This window comes from Phalacrocorax carbo, chromosome 3 (assembly GCF_963921805.1).
Source record: "Phalacrocorax carbo chromosome 3, bPhaCar2.1, whole genome shotgun sequence".
Taxonomy (NCBI): domain Eukaryota; kingdom Metazoa; phylum Chordata; class Aves; order Suliformes; family Phalacrocoracidae; genus Phalacrocorax; species Phalacrocorax carbo.
This window is the reverse complement of record NC_087515.1, coordinates 14757821-14780677: the sequence shown is the minus strand read 5'-3', so window position 1 is coordinate 14780677 and position 22857 is coordinate 14757821. Positions and strand designations below refer to the sequence as shown.

Here is a 22857-nt window from a genome sequence, read left to right as displayed (position 1 = left end):
CTGGACGGCTCAATGTAAACCATGGATTTCAAAGCACAGAAATTCACTCTTCACTATAGACTAGAGATCAAGTAAAAAAAATAAAAACAAAAGCTTTATATTTCTATGGTTTAGTTTTAATCTTTACAAAAAGAAATTACATTGGTACCATTCACAGAAGTGTAAAACCAAAATACTAGAGGACCAGAAGCATGCTTACCTCATGAAATAGCAGATTTTCAATCTAAATTCATTGCAGTTCTCCCCATGGGCATCTCTATATGTAAGATAGTTAAAGAAAGCATTGTATACCTTGAAACAGTAATACTGTTTTTATCCACAGAAGACTTTGACACTAGACCAGCTGAATAAAAAACAGTATCAAACTTTTCTTCTAGAGATAACCATAGTATGCTCTGATATTTCATTCACTTTCACAGCATCTTAGGGGACACAGGCCATTTCCTGGCTGCCAGTTTGTTTTTTGCCCTAACAAAAACGCCTCTATTATACTATTCTGAATATTCTGCTGAATAGTTTCTTGCCAGCTCTGGTTAACCAAATATGATAGTACTTCTGATTATTGAAGACTTTAAGAGGTATAAACGACATGTAGGTGCTCAGCTACCACTGAAAGCTCATACTAGTCCAAGGCCAGCTGGTCATTACATGTTTGAAAATTTATCTTGGCAATATATTTTCACTTATTCAAAGTTAATTCAAAGTATGCCTCAGCAAAATTGTACATATGGATAAAGTCCACAATTCATAGCAGAAAGAAGCTCACAGACTTCTGCCTTTTAGGTTGAAAAAATCTCATCCCTAAAGCTTGTTTGTCACTAATTAATTGACACATTTTTACATGCAGTTCACAGAAACAATCTGCTTTTGATGATATAATGTTCAATTTGCAAGTCTTCCTGAAAGGATATGTGGACAGAAGTTTGCCAGCCAGCTCTGTGGAAGGCAGATACCACCGGTGCATTAAAAGAAAGGTTCTTGGCAAATGGCTGGAGCACTGATTTCCTTTGTCATCTGCAAAAGAGAAACAAGGGAGTTAACCACATTTTTCATGAACGAGAGAATTTTTATACCTCCAGTGGAGTCAGAGACAGGACCAGAAGTGGAAATGTGGGGTCATTATCTACCAAATAGGTAGGAAACAAACACAAAGAACACAAATGCTCCTTCAGTGATAACTCCTGCTAGATTGTAGTGGTAGGTAAAAAAAAATAATCAGTGTAGATAATAGGCCATAGCTCAAAAAACAGGGTATGGACAGCACTATGCTAAAGGTTATCCAAAGAGATTGCCAATAATCCAAAGAGACTGCCAGTAATCTGAGGAATGAATCCAAAACTCGTCCACCAAAAGGGCAGGGAAATTATTTATGTACAACTACTTACAACATTTATTGTAGCTTTATAGCTTTATGCTAACAATTACATTGTTAAAGAAGGGATGGGCCTCAAGGAATTAAATATTTCAAAGCAACACCTCACGTCCGTGCCCAGGGTCCCATCTCCAGCTGCTCTACAGATCCTTCCACCTTTGCAACATAGCCACTGAAACTACAGAAGGAGTTATTCCCTAGCATGCTGACTGACCTTCAGTTTTCCTCAACATCTGCAATCTTACAGTATTTTCTGTCTTCACTTTTAAAAGACAGTAGTTGATATGCATGTATCAACCAGGAACCACACATGGACTACACTTGTCAAGAAAGTGTGTATACAAGGAAGAGAGGCACGATTTCCAACAGACAGCAAGTATATGGGCTCTGCTACCTCTCATTAGTTATTTAGAACAAGTTTGATAGATGTCTACAAACACGGACATATGGGGATGCACTACATTCAGCAGCAAGATCTGCCCCTTAATTATTTAATCTCTCTCACCTTTAGATACTGATTTCTCTCCACAAGGGAAAAAAAAAATCAATATCTCACTCCAATCACAGGCTGTCCTGCATTTCAAGAGAATCTAAATGTAGCTTTGTGAGTTAAGGCCCCATTTCAAAGCATTTAAGCCCATCCCATGAACTCATCTGGCTGCAATGTGACATATGTCATGATTAATGGTGTTATGGATCAAGGTCTATTTCATCACTTCTTTCCCTCAAACCTGGTAGATCACATTTTAATAAGAGTAAAAAGATTACATGAGCCTTAAGTCATATTCTTGCCAATTAATGCTTGATGATTTGGAAAACCTTTCAAAAAAAATGACTGGTCAGAAATGCAGCTGTGTAACCACTCAAGACAAAGATCCATGCCAGAAATAACTCCTTAATAATTCAACTAAACAGTTCTTTTGGTGAGGGCCAGGTTTTTACAAACCTCTGTACTCACCATTGTGCATTATCTGTATTAAGAAAATTTAATACAGTATGCATGTGATTAAAATTCTGGCCCATGTGATTCTGGGCCAGAATGAAACACGGAAAATTTTACAGAACAAAAACATTGTTTGCCAAGGGAAAGACTGGCTAAACCACAGAACAACAGGCGTTATATTGTAAGATTAATTTCAAGAACAGCAAAGTAAAATATTGAAAAAGCATACCAAACATTTCAATACAAGCATTCAAAAGCTCATCTAATGTTGCAGCCTTCCCAAGCGTGTTTGACCCCATTGTTCTTTAATCGTTGTCAAAAAATAAGAGACATTTTCACCAAGTAGGACACTTCTTCAGCTGTAAAGCTTTTTCACTTTATTGTTGGTTGCATTCTTAGCTGGACTTCAAGGAAAATCTGAAGAAAGTAAAAGAAATCATAATTATATCACTATATGGAAGACTTTTCAGGATGCAATGTTTACAGTTCAACTCATCTTTTCTATAAACTTTTTTTTGCCCACACGATACAGAGCACATGAAAGACTGACGTAAACTTTCCCTACATTCCAGCTGTGTTTTTAACATTGCCCAGTTGTTTGTCCACTAGCACAGAATAAATCCATAGCAAGGGTCATAAAATAGAAACCAGGTGGTAAATGAAGGCATGCATGTGCAATGATACACATTTTGCTCGGGTAATTTTATTTACATTTGATAAGTCACTTTTTGTTAATAGCCCTACTTTCATGTTTTTAAGCATAATCATTTTTTTCCTAACGTTACTGGCTCATGATAATCCTAACGTTCTTAATTAGCACAGACCGCATAAAATGTTTAATGAAGTTCATAGCAAACATGAAACTAGGAGGTGATTTTTCAAAGAACCTTAAGATTAGTTCCTACAGCTTTTTAAAATAAATCTTCCCATGGTAGCTGTACATTCTAAGAAAGCTGAACACATACAGAAGCTTCTGAATTGTACCATACATCTAATATGCATTTAATTATTGAATATCTATTTACCTGAAAAATGCACAAGATGCTCTGTTACAAGTTTTCAGAAATAATTTTACAGGTTAGATTTAAAGGAGGGAAAAAATCAGTATTCTATTGTTTATCTGTGACTAAGCCCCACTACTGCCTGGCCATAACAAGTGTTCGAAATGTGACATAAAATAACAAATTACATCCAGCAACTTTTCTAGGAAAAGAGCTAAGAGTAGAGCTAAAACAGTCCTTGAAATTAAACAATGCAGGAATTTGGGAAATTTATTTTCAGAAGTTGTTGCACGTAACATGACTTTTTAATGCTGTTCATGCAAAGCACTGATGAACTATATACCTGCTTTAATTCACCCACAAATATAAAGTTTTTTAAACCTACCATATCACAGACCTCAAACTGCAAATTCAATCCTGGTAGGACTGGCATCCTGCACCCTTTTTACTAACCCACCCTGACCCAAATGCCACTATTACAACGAGCACAGAGTGCTCTGAGCTAGGCCCCTGCAGCCCTGCAGACATCACCGTGGTCCAGCCACTCAGGGGCCACCAGGCAGTCGCAGCTTTGCTGGCCCTGCTGGTGTCACCTCAGCCAGCCAGCTCACAGCCTCGGTGTGGGCACGCGTGCTCCTTCCTCAGCAAAAGGCAGGGCCAATGTATCTGGACTCAACTCCTACTTCCCAGAAAAAGGAGAAAATGCTGCTCATTCAGACTAGGTCTGCACTACTGAACTGACCATGCGCAGACTGGCTCCCAGGTGCTGACGCCAACTAGCAGAGGTTGGCCTGTATCTACGCCAGTAAAGCCTCCCAGCCTCCCAAACAGAGCTGGTGCATGAAACTTGCCCATTGCTGGCCTATGCTAACTCCCACCTGCACCTTGAATCCACTTAGGAGACCACAAACTGGTCAGTAACCCTCTAGCAGCACAGTATATTGCATCCCAGCACCTGGAAGTGTCCTGCACTGGATAATTCTCTACAGACTCAGCTTCAGAGTCCTGCAGGGCTCAGGCTGCTCTAAGCATGCAGCAGTGTTTTGCTTGGAAGACCTTCAAAATGTACCATTCAGCCAAAGATACTATTAGTCCTAAATGGGTGTCTACAGCCAGATTTTTTTCTTGTCCCATCCAACAAAGGATTTAGACATGAGACACTTTTCCCTGAAGCTGAGGGTAGGACCCTGGATGAAATAAGCACAGCTCACTGAGCAGGGAGTTTCTGCAAGTCAGTGAACACATGCAGCTCAGGTCAGCCAACAGCAAACACAAGCAGAGAGGTACAAGAATTCAGTCCTGCCCCACCAGTGCCTTCCTCATAGCCAGAAGAAAGCACTTTCCCCTCGGTGGTGCAGAACTCCCCCCTGAAGGAACACGTCTGTTTTTCCAGGAATTGGCGCAGAGCTCCTACTTGCAACAAATTGGGAAAAAGCTACTGCTTTTACACAACAGTAAGCCGCCAGAGCACTCACCTAAGAAAAAGGGGAAGGTGGGTATACAGTGGTCCTTGGCTTTGAACCCACGCTTGGCATTGTAGCAGAAGGCACCCCAACAGTTAGCTGTGGGGCTAGGCTGGGCAGCCCTTCCTGCTAGAGCTGGGCCATCATGCAAAAACCAAAGTTGTCTGAAGTGGACCAGAGGGAGAATACAGGGCTCTCTAACCTGCTGGTCATGCCACACATGAGCCAGGGCTACCCTAGGTTCAGTCTTTCTTCCCAAGACTGTTTATGTATTTAATGTGAAAAAAAGTTAATAGAGCATTTGCTTGGTTTACTTGCTTTCAGAGTTAGCCAGCAGCTGAGCAGTGTTTTTCAAGATCACAGCTTTGTAGTTTGGTAGCTATATTTTGCTAAAATCTGACTTTGGGCATGTTTGTCCTTTTTGACTATCCCAAAATCCTTCTCTAAGTGCTTAAATTACTGGCTTGATTTTTCACAGAGCCAGCTATCTAGCTCTTCCAACTTCATCTGACTTAGGGTATTTTTCAGGAGAAGAAAAATAAAAAATGACATTAGCTATTTCAAAATATTTTTAGTCAACTCTTCAGACAATAGAATTGAGAAAAGCTATTGTATTTTCTGCCTATCCCTTGAAAATTGCTGAGCCTGAAATGTAGGAGGGGCAGAGATTTGATCTGGCTTTTCAGTTTTGTTAGTATTATCATCCTCCATAATAAATAGCATAGGACAGTATCATGTCCATCATCTGTTGGCAACAGTATAAAGGCAGCCATATAGTAAATAACAAGTAATGTGCTGTGTGAAATTGGAGGACTTTTTTAATTATATGCAACTACTTAACTAGTAGATACCTAGATCCTGATGTTACACTACGACCCCCAACCCCCCACAGCCGATGTGACCACTAAAGTGTGTTATCCTCATAATGCTTCTAAAAGAAGTATAAAACATTTCCACCAGAGAAAGAACTGTCTGACTGGGCTAAGCCACATATCCCCAGCTGAGCCAAAATCTGATATCACATCTCGACTGCAGACTCCAACAACCACAATGATTACATCATTATTTGTGTGATTAAGCACTGCTGTTCTACTAGAATGATAAACATTTTGTCTATGTCATGCCACAATGGTATCCAACCACACCAGCACCTCGAGAGATGCACAAGTAAAATACAACTATAAATTTTATCTGCATAAATTAAATAAATTATATTCGGATAGTCAATGGTTCAATGCAAGAGAATCACAAAAAGAAAAAATCATAGCAGAGCTTTTCTACATGTAAAGAATTAAAACCTTTAGAAATAAGTGGTTACCAATGAAAAATTGATTGCCAAAGATGCAGTTGGACTTCCAAATAAAGATAACCTAGAGAATCTCTGCCCCCAAGTGCTTCCCAACAAAACTCTGAAACATCTCATTGCCACCCAGCCATTTCAGGAGGATTCAGGAAAGCTGGATAAGAAAAACAGAGCTCATGCAATGAGATCACATAGTTAGTGAATGATTGCATACTATAGTGAAACTAAAACAATAAATTTTTGCCTTATAATGGAATTACAAATCCATTTTACTGTAGCTAACAGAGCCTATTAAGACACAGGTGGCACACAGCTACCCATCCTTATTTCTTAATCAGTCCACTTGAAACTACAGACTCCACTGCAAGTCTTGCTGGTAACCTGCCACAGGCTGGGAAGGGATATCGGGGCAATAGTCAGGGATAGTGGAAGGGTAGGAATACGATCAATACAGAACTTAGCACCCCCTCAAAGCCTATAGCTTTGTCTAAAGGACCCCCTTCAATTACGTCATAGACACAACCATAACATTCCTATGAACCAATTCAAGGTATCAGGCATGTCATTTAATGAAAAATGACCGTTAAAGGATGCACACTTCCTACTTAGGGGGAAAACAGAAACCTCTGCAGTGATGTGCCCAGAGGTTAGAGGTTCATGATGGACTGAATTACAAAACATAGATTCCCTTCCAAGTCTTGTTGTCACCCCGACTGCCACATGCACACAGATAGTTACTTTGAGCAGATGGCTTTCCTTAGCGCTCTTGTGGCATTTTGTGTTCAACATTTTGGAAGTCTTGAGATGGCACTATTGTGGACTGTCTTGATAGAAGAGAAGACTGAGGTGGGATTTCATAAATACCTATAAATATCTAAAGGGTGGGTGTCAGGATGATGGGACTGGACTCCTTTCAATAGTGCCCAACGACAGGACAAGGGGCAATGGGCTCAAGTTGGAACATGGGAAGTTCCACCTCAATATGAGAAAAAACTTCTTTCCTGTGAGGGTGACAGAGCAGTGGAACAGGCTGCCCAGGGGGGCTGTGGAATCTCCTTCCCTGGAGACATTCAAAACCCGCCTGGATGCGTTCCTGTGCCCCTGCTCTAGGTGTCCCTGCTCAAGTAGGGGGTTGGACAAGATGATCTCCAGAGGTCCCTTCCAACCCCTACCACTCTGTGATTCTGTGATAGATGTATTTAAAACAAATGTGTATGCTGTGAGCTCTTGAGACAGATGTGGCTGAGTGTAATACATTAGTTTTTAAAAGAAACAGGATACCCTGCCAGCAGACTTGTGGTCTTATGCAAAAGCACCAAATGGTGTGAAGAGAGTGGGCAGCATGCAGTCAAGTTTTAAATGTTGGCTACCGTTGTTAGTAAAACCAAAAGACATCACTTTTACTGCTGGAGGCTACTAAGGGGAGGTCCACACCTACAAGTTATGGCAGTTTAACTAATATTAAAATGTCAAGCCAGCACAAATCCCTGTGTGGGTACTTTCATATGGATTTCAAGCACATTATATTGGCTACAGGTGCAAGCTAAACCAATAAGTCAGGTTTAAACAGGCTTAAATTTGACATACAGAATAATATTTATTTAGCTATATGAAATTGAAACAGCTTTTTAGCCAAGCCAAAGTAAACATACATGTAGCATTTTCCTCATTAATTAAAAGTGGGTTATTTTCCTTCTACTTAGGGACAATAAATAGAGCCACATGCAAAAAGTTCAACTTTGACACAGAGGCACCTCTATGGGTCTCAGTTTATCCATAAACTTTGTAGAAGCCTACACACAGGAGACTCATATTCTTTGCAAGATTGTGACATTCTTGGGGGTTTAAGTAAGTCAGATTTCCTCTCCTCTCCTCCCCCCCCCCAAGCGTACAAAACACATCACTTAATGTTTGCATTAAACAGCTTCCACCTGGCTGCTGGAGAAAGAGTGCTAAATGTGAGCAGCTAAACAAGGAAATCAAATCAGTAGCATTATGCAGAAAAAGAAGCCAAGAAGAAATTGAGTCTCTCATGAGAAGGTTTAAGGGTAACTTCCCTTGCTACACCTTTGTCCTTTATCCTGCCTTGCTCATGTCCAGGGCAAGGTCTTCAGGACAGAGTTCATCTGCTACCCTGTAGATGTAGCGGAGGCTCTCATAACGAGGCTCTTTCTTGTGATTAGTCTCCATGCACATTAGTGTAATTACCATAATAAAAATCCCAGCTGGGACACATAATGGCTGCACCTTTGCCTACACAGGTGCAATCAAGATGTCTCTTTAGGCTCAGGTCAACAGAGGTCCTAGATTGCCTAATGTATGGTTTCTGAAGTTTTTTGCCTCCAAGCAGTTAAATGTTTCTTGTAGGTGGTCAGCACCAGTTTATTTATTACAGTACACAAAGGCTCATTTCTAGAAAACTCTGAGCAAGTGACATATGTGGTCAGGTTTCTCCAGCATCTGATGTGCTGAAGCTGTGCTAGGCAGGAAAAGGCAGTTATGCTAGGCTGTCAGGCAGCCTAATGCCACCGCTTCTGTCCCAGCCCATGACCTCAACCATCACATGCAGCTGGCTGCAGGATGGCACATCTGGCTTACTGATGATGTTTGTCATGTAGAGTGGGGACACAGAACAAGGGAGAGATTGTGGTGCTGCTCCATGAATGCAAGATACAAGCCTTGCTGGGAGTAGGGGAGGAAAGAAAATTAAATATGAGAGTCTTGGGCTCATCCAATGTGACTCACGAGTACTCATTCACCTTTGCTACACACCTTCAGACAGTAGTTACACAATAAACCACAAGAACTGCCTGCACCCTCTTACTTTGATTCACTCTTTTTCTGGATCAAAGGGGAACTTCAAAAGACACTAAACAGAGTGGGATGTCCGTGTCTCAAAAGCGAGAGGACATGGGGATGGCTAAGTGTACACTGCTGACGGGCCGCTAAAGAGAAACCTCATATTAACAAGAGACACTGCAGAGGGGATGTTAGTGACTCCAGAGCTCTACAGACTCTACGCAGTAAAGTTTCACCTACTCCATTTCATTCACCTACCCCAAACCAGTGTACTCTCTGTGGGGGGTTGGCCCCAGCTAGCAGTCAAGCACCCACACAGCCACTTGCTCGCTCCCCACCCCTCACAGTGCAACAGGTAACAAAATAGGAGGAACAGGAGCAAGAAAAGTCATGGGTCAAAATAAAGAAGGGAAAATCACTGACTAGTTACTGTCATGGGCTAAACAATCTCAATCTGGGGAACTTAACTTATTTAATTGCCAATTAATATGAATATTTAATTATTAATTTGGGTATTGGAAGACAAAGAAGACAAACATTAAAACACCTTTTCTCCCACTTTTCCAGACTCAGCTTCACTCAAGACACCTCTTCTTCCCCCTTGTTAAAGCTGCAGTCCCTTTAGTGAGGCAACGAGCAGTGCAGAAGGTCAGGGTCAGTGCACAGCAGATTCTCTCTGCTGATCCTTCCTTCTCACCCTTGTCCTATGTGCCAGCATGCGTCCTCTATGGGCCACAGTCCCTTCAAAGATGTACCTGCTCTGGCATGGGCTTATCCATGGGCCACAGTCCCTTTAGGGGAGTACTTGCTCCACCACAGAGCACCTCCTAGTCCTCTCACTTTGTTATTCTCTCTGTTGTTCCCTCTGCCTCTCCATTCCTGTGTTCTCTCTGTGTTCCCTCCATCTTGGCATTTTCTTAATGGGAAATTAAGACAGGAATTTAATGGGAAAGCATTTCCTTAAGCCTTTTCTTAAACACGTTTTGGATGGGGCTCTGATCTAGTTGAAGATGTCCCTGCTCATTGCAGGGGGGTTGGACTAGATGACCTCTAAAAGTCCCTTCCAACCCAAACCATTCTATGATTCTGTGTTTTCACAGAGGTGCTACCAATTTGGCTGATGGGCTCATCAGTGGCCTGCGATGGGTCCCTTGCAAAGACAGCTGGAAGCAGCTGTGTCTGGCAGAGGGCAGCCCCTGGCCTCCTCCCCTAGAGGCCATGACTGCAATCCCCCTGCTGCCAAAACATTGATATTTACATCCAGCATAGCCTCTAAGGGATGAGCAGTTGTCACCTTAGCACAAAAGTATGCAAGCTACAAATTGTCAAAATTTATTTCATTACCCTTTATTTTGAAAGACGAGTCCACTGGACTAAATATTTACTTTCAGGTCCTCACAGATCACCCAAATAACACAGAAGGATATTATAAACAGTTCTGGAGCCTAGACATCTACTATTCTATAGGAACAGAGGTTAAATAAATAGGACCATAGGTAGGAAACCCAATGAATATATGGATCCACTCAGATGCACTACCAAACTATTAGTTCAGAGCTACATAATGCCATGTAGAAGTTCATAAATTAGCATATGGGCTACAATACATGCTGACCTAACATGAAGGAGAAGCTTACAGAAATCATGAGGAATGCTAATGGACAGTCACGCAACCAAATACTTTCAGTAATTAGAAAGTCACTTGATCAAGGCCTCAGCTGCTTAGACAGCATTTTGTTTAGCATTCCTATATCTTTCTGGGATATATAATCAACATGATTTCTGAGACAACAGAAAAAAACCCCAGGTTTCCTCATTTATAACCCCCCTAAAATAATGGATAACTTGATAACTGGATTTGTAAAAACAACAAAGGTTTCATTCTCAATTGCAATTCTAACATTTTATGGAACTGGTTATCTACTATACTTTAGCTTTGTCCCATCAACCTCTGTATTTTTTTCCTCCAGCTAATAATGGAAGTAAAATCTGAACATATACCCTTGAATTATTCCATGCACGGTGATGATGACATCTTACTTCCACTCCATGAGTCAAGGTAGTACAATTGCCCAGAACACATCAGGTTCAAAGGAAGACTTTAGTTTGTCTTCAAAAAGAGGAAAACTTTCAGCTACCCTTCTCAGTAGATTTGTCACAAAAATTGTTTTGCTATTCCCAGTAAAGCAAAAATAAATTGAGAAATATCAGACATTTGATTAAGGTGTATGGTGCCAGGGGATGCAGCTTTTCTGGGAATCTTTGCCCTTCAGTCATGTTAGAGTTCTCCAGCACCAATATACAACCCATCGGGAAAGGACAGCAAACAGCAATAAGAATTCACATACTCTAGCTCAAACTTTTTTTCAGAAACTGAATCAATACACTGTCAATACCTGTTACAAGTTATACTACTGCCTGTAAGCCTTCAGTGGAACTCTTGGCAATTAACTTTCCTATTCACAGACTTGCATATAGCTCTTTACAGTCTTTCATTAATAAACCTGATTTATTAACTTAGTCACATAGGTCAAGTCAGGGGAAAAAACCACATAATCAGCATATATTCTTGACTGGTTACACTGTTACATGCCTTTAATAAGACTGGACCAGCCCAAGGAAAACCATTTTTTTTTAGTTATTTTAAAACACATATGGGGAAACAATCAACCCCTCAGTTCTGACAGACAAGTATATTTAGTATTATATATCTGTTACAAAATATTTTAATATTTTTTATTATTTACCATTGCCAGCTATATTCTTTCAAATCCAAGGTAGAAAATTCACATTGATTTATTAATTAGCTTACTAAGACATTTTCTGCCCTATTTACCTAGGTCTTCTGATATGTTCAGCTTGGAGATTTACATTTTCCCCCACAAAGCTTATTTCTTCTCATTTTTAACTAAGCCAAAATTATTCTGTAGTAGTATAGTCCCTGGGTAGTGTCTTTTTTGAAGCTGTTAAATCTTCCAAGACTTACCACAGTCTTAAGAGTCAACACTACTTTCAGTTTCAATCAATTTCAAGGCAAAGAGGAACCATAAGAGGCTCTAACTCATATTTAAATTCAGTACTTTTGGTATTAAAGTTCTTGTCTGATAAACCCATGGCTTCCAAATTGACTTCCTCTTGGAAGGAGCTTTTTCACCCCACACAATTCTGTAATTTTCAGCTATTTGCCACTGTAGACTAACTGCTCATGGCATAACACTTTCTAGGCCCATACTGGCAGACAGCCACATTGCAAAAATCTGCACCACACATTATAATGATGCCACAGGAATTACAGACACAGAGCTTCTCAAGCATGTCAAGCTCTACAGGCTTGTGCTGGTCACCCAGAAAGCAGAGATTATAGACCAGTGCCCCAGAAAGCAACATGTTAAAACACATTCCCTCTTCCCTTTTTCCCATCTCTGTGGCTACACTGTATCAAGAGAAGACAAGATGATTATCCGAAATCACAGATACCAGTGAAGGGAGACTTCATCACCTCCCACCTACCTGCTATCATTGCCAGCATCGATGACCATATCTCATTTCTCACTCTTTCTGTTTTCCTGCATTCTCCTAGCTGAAGAACAACTCCAGTTACTTTACATCTAATAAAAGCAAAGGTATCACCTTGTGAAAAGCAGAGATTAAGTGCATGTTTATTTTTCCTCTTTAGCCCTGTTATCACATACATTACCTCACATCTCTCCCCACGAATTCACAACCCATACCTATCCTGGTGTAAGGAGTGGCCTCCTCGTGTAGAGAGCAGTTTTGCTGCTGACCTTTCCTCCTGTGACTACATCAAAACATGGATCAGCTTCAGAAATATCTTGACCACACATTTACAGCCTGGGAGATACTTATCAGTGCAATAAATTGAAGGCAGCAACTGACAAAACAATAAAGGCAGGAAGAGGCTTTTAGAGACTTAAGTAATGGGAAGCTGGCTGTCTAAGATGGAGTTAAAAGGACAGAGAGGCAGGACAGAACTTTGGCTCCTTTTGCTCATTTGGCTGTTACGGTGCGTTTCTAATGGAATCATCCTTCATTTTCCCTTTGATGAATGTAGAAAATGGTTCACATGTAACTGTTATTTCCCCACAGATGTCCTAATAGGTCCCAGACAAGGAGAGAGACCAGAGCACTTGCTAATGGTCAGTAATCCTTCTCACTCCCTGGTGGCAGCTTCCCATTCACCTGGAAGCAGTCGCTCTTTAAAGAGAGAATGCAAATCAAAATGATATGCTAGAAAACACTGACAGACACACATGCCACTGGACAGACCTGCTGTGTGATCCTAGGAGCTCATGCAAATTGCCGTCAACTGCACACTCACATGGATCAGGGATGCCTGCCTTGTGCAGTGCTACGGTTTTGCATCTGCAGAAGTCACCAATGACTCAAAACTCACAGGCAAGCTGGTGTGCAAAAACGCTGGTAGAGTAGAAACACAGCCTGGAGGTCAGGAGAGATCCAGCATCTCTTTGCGAAATTCTGTCAACAGATGCTGGACATCAAAATACACAAGCAGTTCCTTACATCTCGTTATTTTCTATGAGTTTCCCTAGGGAAGATGGGTGAAACAATGGCAGTCTTTGGATTTCTTAATGATGTGGATGGAGTATTTTAAACACAGGCATACAGTATTTCTTTAGCCAGTTTCGAGGTTTTTAAAATAGTAAGTCTCCAACGGAGAAGAGCAGGGAAGAGATTATTTGCTCTTTCTAGCGTGTCTGACCAGATTTTGTACTTTTTTTCAGAGGTAACAAAGCAACCATCAGTCAGCTGACTAAACTTTGTTTCCTTACTAAACAGTCTATTAAGAAACACACATTGGCTAGTACAATCACATGAAGATACACAGTAAACCTCTAAAACTGTTTATGATACAAGAAGAAGTCTACAGAGTACAGAAGACAAGAACAGTGTCACCACAGTTGATTCCTACATCCAAGCTTTTGGAACAGAGTGAGTTTCATTAATAACCACATACCTTCCCAACGATAAGACAGTTTGCAGCCAACAAGTTAAATGCCTTCTTTAAAAAGAGAGTAATGGCAACACAGAAATTTCTCATCAAAAGACTTGAAACACAAACACAAACTCATCTGAAGAAGGTGCTATATATAGAAATAGAACAGCAAGACAATTAGAAAAAAGGGAAGGATCAGTGTCAAAAACGTCTATCTCAAAGAAAAAGAGGAAAACCATCTTACAGCTCCTGCCTGAATAAGTAATACATTAAACAAGTAACTTGGATCTTTAATTTGCTAATATTACTTTGGTAGTTAAATATTTATTGTATGAAAGAATATTTAACACAGGATTGCAGCTACACAAACATCCTACTTTGCAACCACAGAACAGGACAATAGGACTTCAGAGAAATGAACCTTACCAAAACCCATTGGTTAAGCTTGCAGTGCTCATGTCTTAAGATACAATTTTGTAATTCTCTAAACTTCATGTAATTTGTAGTGAAACCTGTGTTTTCTGCCTAAAACAGTAAGATCTGTAGAAAATCCCCAAATGCCTATTTTGTAGAGATGCTATGCCAAAGATTCACCATTATTTGAAAAGCAACAAGAGCAGTTGCTGTAGCTGTAACAGTTGAGAATCACATACTCCACCAAGTATATTATTGGCTGTGTGGGTAAAATCCCTTCAGTTAATTGGTCATATAACACCTTTGCAGTGGCTGGTTCAGGCCGTCCCAAATACCCACTTCTCTCATGAGTAACCTGGAAGACACTTATTAATCCAAGCTTGTTTGCTTTGTATTTATAGAGGAAACTCGTAACTATTTCTGCCTCAGCATATATTTATCAAATTTAAGGAGCTTATCAGAATTTCTTGCAGTGTCTTCTTAACTCTAATAATGATTAAAAAAAAAATCCTGTGGCTATGTGGTAAAGCTGATATGAAGTGAAAAAAGTAGTCAGGTAAGGAGAGGAAATTAAAGGGTGGAAGGTGTTAGGAAGATATTAATTTAGAAGCTGAGATAGAGGCTTAGAAACTTGTATTCATCATTCACCATATGAGACTCACTCGTACCCTCCCCCAGTATTCACCACTGAATGACTGCTATTGCAGTCAGGTTTTCAAAACAGTTCACACCTTTTCAAGCTTATTTACAGGAATGAATTAAATTTCTATAAGCACTAGTATACCAGATAACTATGTCCAAGCCATAATTTACAACAATTTCTGAATCAATATAGTTAAATCAGTGCAAGAATCCAAAAGGAACAGATTTCAAAACACAGACATGAAGCAAATTGGAGAAGAGCCTTTACTTAGGATATATTAATCTGAAAACCACCTCTCTTATTTTGGTTCTGCAATGTGAGCTGAGAACTAGATCCAAAAGAAGGATTAAGTACCGAAATCCTGGCTCCCTTTCACTTCCAGGGCCTGATTCCAGCAGTGTGATTCTCAGCCTGGTCTCTCATTTCTCACCTCCTCACCCTAGAAGGTGACTGCCTAGAGATTTAGCCTCTTCCTGCATTCTCAGTATTAAAGTCCCCAAATGCCCAACTGTGGGCTTCTAGAAGCCTATCAGAGTCAGCAACATGAAGCAGCTCCCTGCCTAGGGCAGTCCTAAATCCTTTTGGGATCTGTATACCAGAAACTCCTCTGCCTTGCCTGTGTTAAGCATCCTCTGGTCACACTTAGTACATCATTCCCATACTAGATGTGTGTAGCTGTGATGCCCAAGTTCTTTATCTGAGACCTCTGAACATCCCTTAAAGCTGTGAGAGATACAGGATCAATTCTTCCCATTAGTGGAAGGATTGTAAATCTTCCACTGTCTTGGCTGAGACTACAGGGTAGATTTACCAGCCCCAGAACATCAATGAAATTTCATATAAAAATGAAATAATGAAGCTTCTTTGGGCTGCAAGGAGAAAGCGAGCAAGAACATGACTGTATAATTTCAGGGGAAGAAAACTCCCTCAAGAAGAGGGGAAAAAAGGGGAATTCTAGTTCCTGCCCCAATGCCTCGTTAAGATAAAAATATATGGACAGTCATTAGGGCAGGGCCTGGAAACCAGGAATTTTAGGAAGGGTGGCAGCTGTTCCAGGAAGTATGTGTTCATGAATTTGGTAAAGCAGAGCATGAGTAAGCAAGTTAAAGTAGGCAAGACATCTTTAGCAGAGGAGATTATTATTAGTCTTTTAAGGAAGCTATTTCATGAACAGTGTGATGCTGGAATGTCATGGGTATTCTGATTCGGTGACAAAAATCACTATATATTCAGGGAGCAAGTTGACTCAAGCCCTATTTCAGCAAAGATATTCTGATGTAATTTGCCCCACTGGTAATTACTTACACATTTGCATAAACTGTTTTATTTTACTTCCCACTAGTAACACCAGAAATTTCCAAACAAGCTCTGTGTTCAAACACTGGGTTGCTGCAAAACAAACAGAATTTACCAATGCATGCCATGTGAACCAGCACCAACATTATGGATTGAGTGGACCTAAATGGATTGCGGGTTATGAATGGGAGCCTATCTGTAATAATGCTATTTCAGATTAAGGAAATTCAATTTGGTGAGACCAGAGTTTAAGCAGAGGAATGTAACATTTTTTTAAAAAATATGAAAAAGAATACAGCACCATGAAAAAGACTATATGCGACCTTGGGTCATGTGTCAAAGGCAGCCTCATCAACATGTTTAGCAAGTGTGCAAGTATACCCACTATAAGTCATGTTCAATCTATTTGACCATTTCACATATGACCCACTTAAATACTAACCTCTAAGACTGATTTCTACATTGAAAACCATCAACCTGTTTCAGGCATAGGGAGCAAAATATACTTCAAAAGGAATGGAAAATCCTTGTTAATCTGAGATCCTGTTCCTGCACACACTTCCTGCACTCTGGACTCTCACCCAAGCTCACTGCTGTTCTGAGTAGAACATCTGTTTCCACAGTAGGGTTGAAAAGAGAGATAGTTTTAACAGTAGCGAAAGGAGTTGTATGTGGAAATGTATTGGTATACGTAACATGGAATATCAATATATATTAGCTACTGGTACATTAAGCTTGGTATGACTTTTGCGGTAGTCCAAAGCAGACATACTGCTGAATCATTAATATTAAATTTGTGTTGATTTAAGATGATATGGTTATTTTCTGTTGCAGGAACTGAATATATAAAATATCTGAACAAGAATAGCTCAGGTTTCATTAACTTTGCACAGATTATTATGCCTGGCAGGTTCTTGAGATGTGGAAGCCTTCTCCTCTTGCCTTGAGAAACTCCAGTTCGTTAGTAAAGAGAATATGCATAAATCACAGGTGGGAGAGTACAGTGTAGAGACAGTCAAACAATTTAACCTATTTGAATGTGGTCAGAGGACGCTGCAGCAAGGGCAGCAGATATTCAGAGAAGTGAGAGAGCAGATGGCCACCAAAACAACCAGAGTAATTCTCAGGGGTAATTGTATTTTCTGCTGAGCTGTAAACGTCAGCCGTGTGGGTATTTCCACATGCCCACACTTTGATCCTCACTCCATACACACTTAAAGGTAAGGTGAACTTTCTGATGGGACCACTCATGAGTTCAGCTCAGCAAATACCTACGTATTTGCAGGATTAGTCTTTGTATCTGAACTTGACTCACCAAATGTGCTTTCTTGATATAGCCAGTACTTGTAGCTGATATTCTTTCACCCTCATTACAAAAGAAAAGTTCTCCCCTGTCCCAACGCCTCTAATCTGGTGGTCAGGTGGTTTTTAGATATGTTACACCAATAAGCAAACCTATTAATGAAAAAGTACTACTGCACTGGCTATTTACATTGAATAGAAGAAAGGGCAGAGAAAAGCAATGAACGGCAAAAATCAGAAGACCTGAGAATTTGCTTCAGCTTTTTTTGTTATAAGACATTGCCATTCCTGACTTAAAAGAAAGGACCAATGTGAAAACATGTCTATCAATTTAGCAGTGAAAAGTGATTAAACCACAAATATGATAACAGAAAATATTCTGTGCATGTTTTTTAGAGCACCTAAAAAAATGTTCTGTAGCCAGGCCCGGACAGCTAAGGAAAAAAAGAAAATCACACAAGTACCCCTTCAGTATTTTTAAAAGTAGTTTCCTCTCTTTCTTCAGGAACATCCTGGGAGTGGCTCCTGTGTATAATGGCGTTTTCAACTAGAGAGACGGGCTGGCAAAACTGTGGTTACTCTTCAGCTTGATGTTTTGTTATAGAGCAGAAATATGCCCATTCAGAGAACTGTAAGGCTGCCCTGATCACTTCCTCAGTGTAAAGGAAAAGGATTTAACAGGAAACTTACAAGGCTCTCAGTGATATGAGTATGCCCTGAGCTTCTGCAGACGGACAGCAATGGTCATACTGTTACTGGATAGCCTCTACAATGCAGTAAAAAGAATTCCAGGATGAACAATTTCTGTTAGGTATTGGACTTTCTGGTGATGCATCAATGGTAAATGCAAGGGCTGAGCACTTCCCCAAGCAAAGCATGCTGAAATTTAATTCATGTACTTCAGGCCTATGCAGAACTGCCTTGACTTACATGAACATATCAGGGGGCTACACTTAAAAAGCTGAGCACGTGTTTTCATGAGATCAGGATATTATAAAATAATATAAAAGAGCTGGCGTACAGAGGTTGTGTCTTCTGCTCAAGCACAAAATCAGTGTGTGCCCCAGTGGTGTCCCATGACTGGTGCTGCACTAGCAGATGTTGCAGTTGGAATTAATCAGAAAAGGCATAAAGTGAGGAGAGCCTGAAGACTGCAATACTCTCATTTCTCAAAATACACTGTTTTTAACAGTAGGTATCCCTAGCAAAATGGCTTGGTGATAAGGATTGAAACAACGGAGAATCTTGCAATGTTGATCAAGTTTTCTTTATTTTGTGGACAGAGGACTTAAAAGTCTAGTCATGAGTCTTGAATTTCATTCAAACTAAGATAAATAAGTAATGATAACTGGAAGCTTTAAATAAAGCTGGGTTGTTTACCCTAAATTTCGTAGATCCAAATGTTGGCTTACTTTCCTTTACTGTAAAGGACCTTAATAATCAATAGTACAGAAGCATAAAACTGAGCTCTCCTCACCACATTTCTTTGAGACAATACAGTGACTGCTGTGACAGTGCATTACTTGAAGATGAGCTCAACAATGGAGTTATCTAATTTTCACTATGCAATCATCACTAGTTCCCGTTCATACTACAGCTAATTCCCAGGGATGCCTGAGAATAAAATCAGTTGCACAAGAGGCACATATAGCAGGCTTGTAATCCATCTGATGCAGAACCATATGGCTTTACATCAATCTTCTGCACCAACCCTGGCACAGTGGTTGGGCCAGAGATAGGGAAGAAAATGGTACAGCAGGAACAGTCTGAGTTCCTGTCTATTTTCTGGTGGATTTGAGGTTTAACTTAGATTCAGAGACAGGGTCCTTCAACAGAACTTTTCATCTGACCAGGCAGTTTCCTTAACAGAGAATATTAATCACAAACATAAAATACAGTGTCTGGAAACAAGCACCCTGTGGCATAGTCTTACCCAAAACGAAGGCTTCCTACAATTCTGAAGAAAAAGAGAGTTATTCTGGGATCAGAATAAAAAAGCAAGAGCAGAGCAGTTATCCCTGCCCCACATAGGATGGAGACCTGAGGTGCCCCATTGCAGCCAAAATTCCTGGGGACGAGGGGCTCCTGAGCGCAAAGCCAGGCACCCTGGGGCTCTACAGGCCTGCTGCATTCATGGCGTCGCGTGTCACCTGCGTGTGAGGGCTGCAGTGTAACCACAGCCTGATAGTACCCGAGCTCTTGGTTCAAAGGCAGTCTACCCTCAGAGACGCAAACAGGCAGGAAGCCAGGCAGACTTCTGGTTTTGTGAACAACTGAAACTGATCGACATTCCCCTATACAATTTCCAGTTAACTGGCAAAGCCATAAACTATGGTTTAAAAGAAAAATAAGTCTTCAGGGAGAAATAAATAAAGTTCCTCTTTCTATGTGAGAAATCTTTGAATCAGGATTAGTCTCCCCATCTTTAAAGGAGGGACTGCGTGATTTGCTAAACCTGCCAGTGTTTACCCTTGGTCCGGTTCTGAAATTCAGGCTTCTCGACTTGATATATACCTTACTCAACAGTACCTCACTGCTCTCCACCTCTGTCCCTCTCAACCTGCCCCAAAGCACCTTGCATCCCTCAGTCTCAATGCATACCAAGCTTCATCACCCACTCATTTGTTCCCATTCCTCCTAAGTCTTCCGCCAAAAATCCAGTTAATCTCTACACAAATAACTGATCAAAAGTTCCTTTATATATATATATATCTCCTATACTCTAATTCTTGTGTTTTAAAACAAAACTTCACACCAAAATAGTAAAAAATTATCAGATGCGGAAATCAATAATTCATGAAGCAAAAACATCAAAAATGCAAGTATCCAAAAATATAAGGAATTAAAATCCTGGAGATATTTAGGGGACTTGCTCTCTATTCTTATGGAGGATTTTTTAAATCTTCACAAACTAATTATGCATTATTATCCAGAATGAATCAATTATATCTTAATCAGTGCATTTTCACTGTTCTCCTGTATTTCTCTGCTTCTACCTTTTTCTTTCAAAAAAATCTCTTCATTCACCCCCAGAAAGTAACCAGGCACAAGCAACTTTCTTCAGATCAATCACACTAATTTGAGGGTGTACCTGTGTCAATCCCTTACATAAGTACTTTTAAGACAAATACCAAAATTGCTCTATACTCAAGTTGCATCATTACCTATTGACTAGCTCTACAGAGAAAGGAAAATATGTTCACCATAAACAACCTCTTCACACCATCACCTGAGTAATTAAACACCCTTTTCCCTCCCTGGCTAGCATGAGGACAAAACACCATACTTGTCTTTTTCCTGCAAGAGCAAAACCAATGCTATTGTTAATCATAGGTCAGAAAAATATAGGCATTCAGAGCATGAATGACTGCTTATCAATGAAGTGACAAAAATACACCTCACCCTTACGTGTTTTTACGAAAGGTCTAGCATGAAAATAAGAAAGCAGTGGCAGTCTAGAAAAAAATAAAACAAAAACAGGGAAAATCACTTACTGTACTTCGTTCTGCAGAGGTATTCAACACAAACATCACCCTTCCTTGTCCAGCTGCCAAGTGCTAAAGCATGAAATGAGCAGCTGTTTCCTTCAAGCTGGGGCTGTGTGTCTTAACTAGTCACATGCCCCTCCTGATAAATCTGACTGCCGTGCCAGGAGGTCAGAATCTGAAGATCATTATTCCTCTTATTAGAAAATCCTTTTCATAACAACAGCCTTTGCTAAAGTATTTGACTGGAACGTGGTGCTATGTGCTCCATAACTTCTTCTTGGTTTTTTTTTTTTTTAACGACTAAGACCAAACAGTAGATAAGCCTTAATCAACAGTAGGTGCAGCACAAATGGAAAGTTAAACGTATCCCTGTTGAACGCTTCAGGTTTGTTTCTGACTTCACAATTTGCTGTGCTTAAATTTAGGAATTGAAATCATCAGAAGAGGACAATTTAAAACACTGTGGCTTTCATAGTGTCTTTAAGACCAGGCCACTCCACAGATCATGCAAAATATGTGAACAATCCCACTTTTGGGGATTGGTTGTACTTAAGGAGCAACACCACTAACTTTCACGTTTGGGTAGTAGAGTGATGAGTGCCTTATTAATACTGGAGATAATGTTAATTTTGGTATCTGGCATTTTTACAGCATGGATTATGGGGCTGCATTGTACCAGATATTGCCTAGTCAGACTGTGATAGCCCTTTTGAGGTGGGGACTATCAGTCTAAACAGAGAGAGCAAAATGGGAAACAAAAGCATCCTTATCCCCATGTTCCCAAGTGTAGGAAAAATTAAGGAGAAACACTGATGTCAAGAAATGAACAGATTCTGATGGAATTTTCCAGGGTGATATGTAGCTACACCGTACTGAGACTCTGAGCCTAATTCCCTTTACCTTGGCCACATACTTAAAGATATTTAGGTATTTAAGGACAAAGGCGTACTGTCAATGGGATTTTGAGGGTGAAATGCAAAACATCCTTTCCTGAACTGCTTAATTCCATCCCACTTATAGGATACACTGTGCTGACACTCTGGTGGTACTTTAAATTGAAAAGACTGACAGGACTAAGGCAATTGCCATACCTCAGTACAGGATGTGGTAATGGCATTTTATTGTTTGGTAAGCAATCCAGATCTTGCATGATCATACAGACTCATTGGCTTATAAAGGGCATTATAGGGCATTTTGCTGAAATACAACCTGCACTAACAGTACTGCAACTGAGATTTGAACAGATTCAAGGAATTGCTCAGAGCCAGAGAGATGCCTGTTGTCAAAATTATTAAATTATAATAGCATATCTACCTGGCACATTCGTCAGAAAGCAAGGAAAGCCTGCAAATCACTGATGATGAGGGCTGCAGCAAAAAAGGGTAACTCAGGTTGCTTCCTTTGACCTTACCCAGCTCTTCGTATTATATAAACTTGCACATGGCTACAAAACCATGCAGCCATCCGTGCTGCCAGCACAGCCTGGAGCAGGCAAGAAGCCCTCGCGCTAATTATCCATGCGTTTGTGGGTCTCTCGTTTTATTGGCATCGCAGAGAAACCGCTGGGTTTCCTTGACGGGTTTTGATTAAAAAACCCTCCGGCGTTACACGGGCTCTCACCACCCAGCCAGGCGTGGGACCACCCAGCCTGCCAGAGGACCTGGTCGGCAGCCTGGGAGGTGAAGGTGCCTCCCGCCAGCACCCCGACCTGCCCCTGGTGACGGGCCAGGGTTCGGTGCCACGTTTGTCCTCGCCTGCCCCTGCGCCCACACCCTGGTAACGTACGTAAACAATTAAGCGAGAAGGAAGCACCATCCGTTGAAAGTCTCTTCAGTTTATGGCCGGGGAAGCTCCTTCC

General features: G+C 40.6%; 1 protein-coding gene across 5 annotated transcripts in view; it reads right to left on the bottom strand.

The window, feature by feature from the left end:
- The window catches only part of RASGRP3 (RAS guanyl releasing protein 3), a 66119-nt gene that overhangs the window by 29235 nt on the left and 14027 nt on the right, over nt 1-22857 (bottom strand). For 2 of the 5 annotated variants that reach the window (XM_064445928.1, XM_064445923.1), the window contains exons 2-4: nt 2545-2732; nt 920-1014; nt 200-270 (exon numbers count right to left, since the gene is read on the bottom strand). In XM_064445928.1, coding sequence (XP_064301998.1) covers nt 200-270; nt 920-1014; nt 2545-2614 — 236 coding nt within the window. In that variant the 5' untranslated portion in view covers nt 2615-2732. Of the gene's footprint in view, nt 1-199; nt 271-919; nt 1015-2544; nt 2733-12391; nt 12471-21005; nt 21104-22857 lie in introns of those variants that run through there. The other 3 variants (XM_064445924.1, XM_064445927.1, XM_064445925.1) reach the window with 3 other exon arrangements.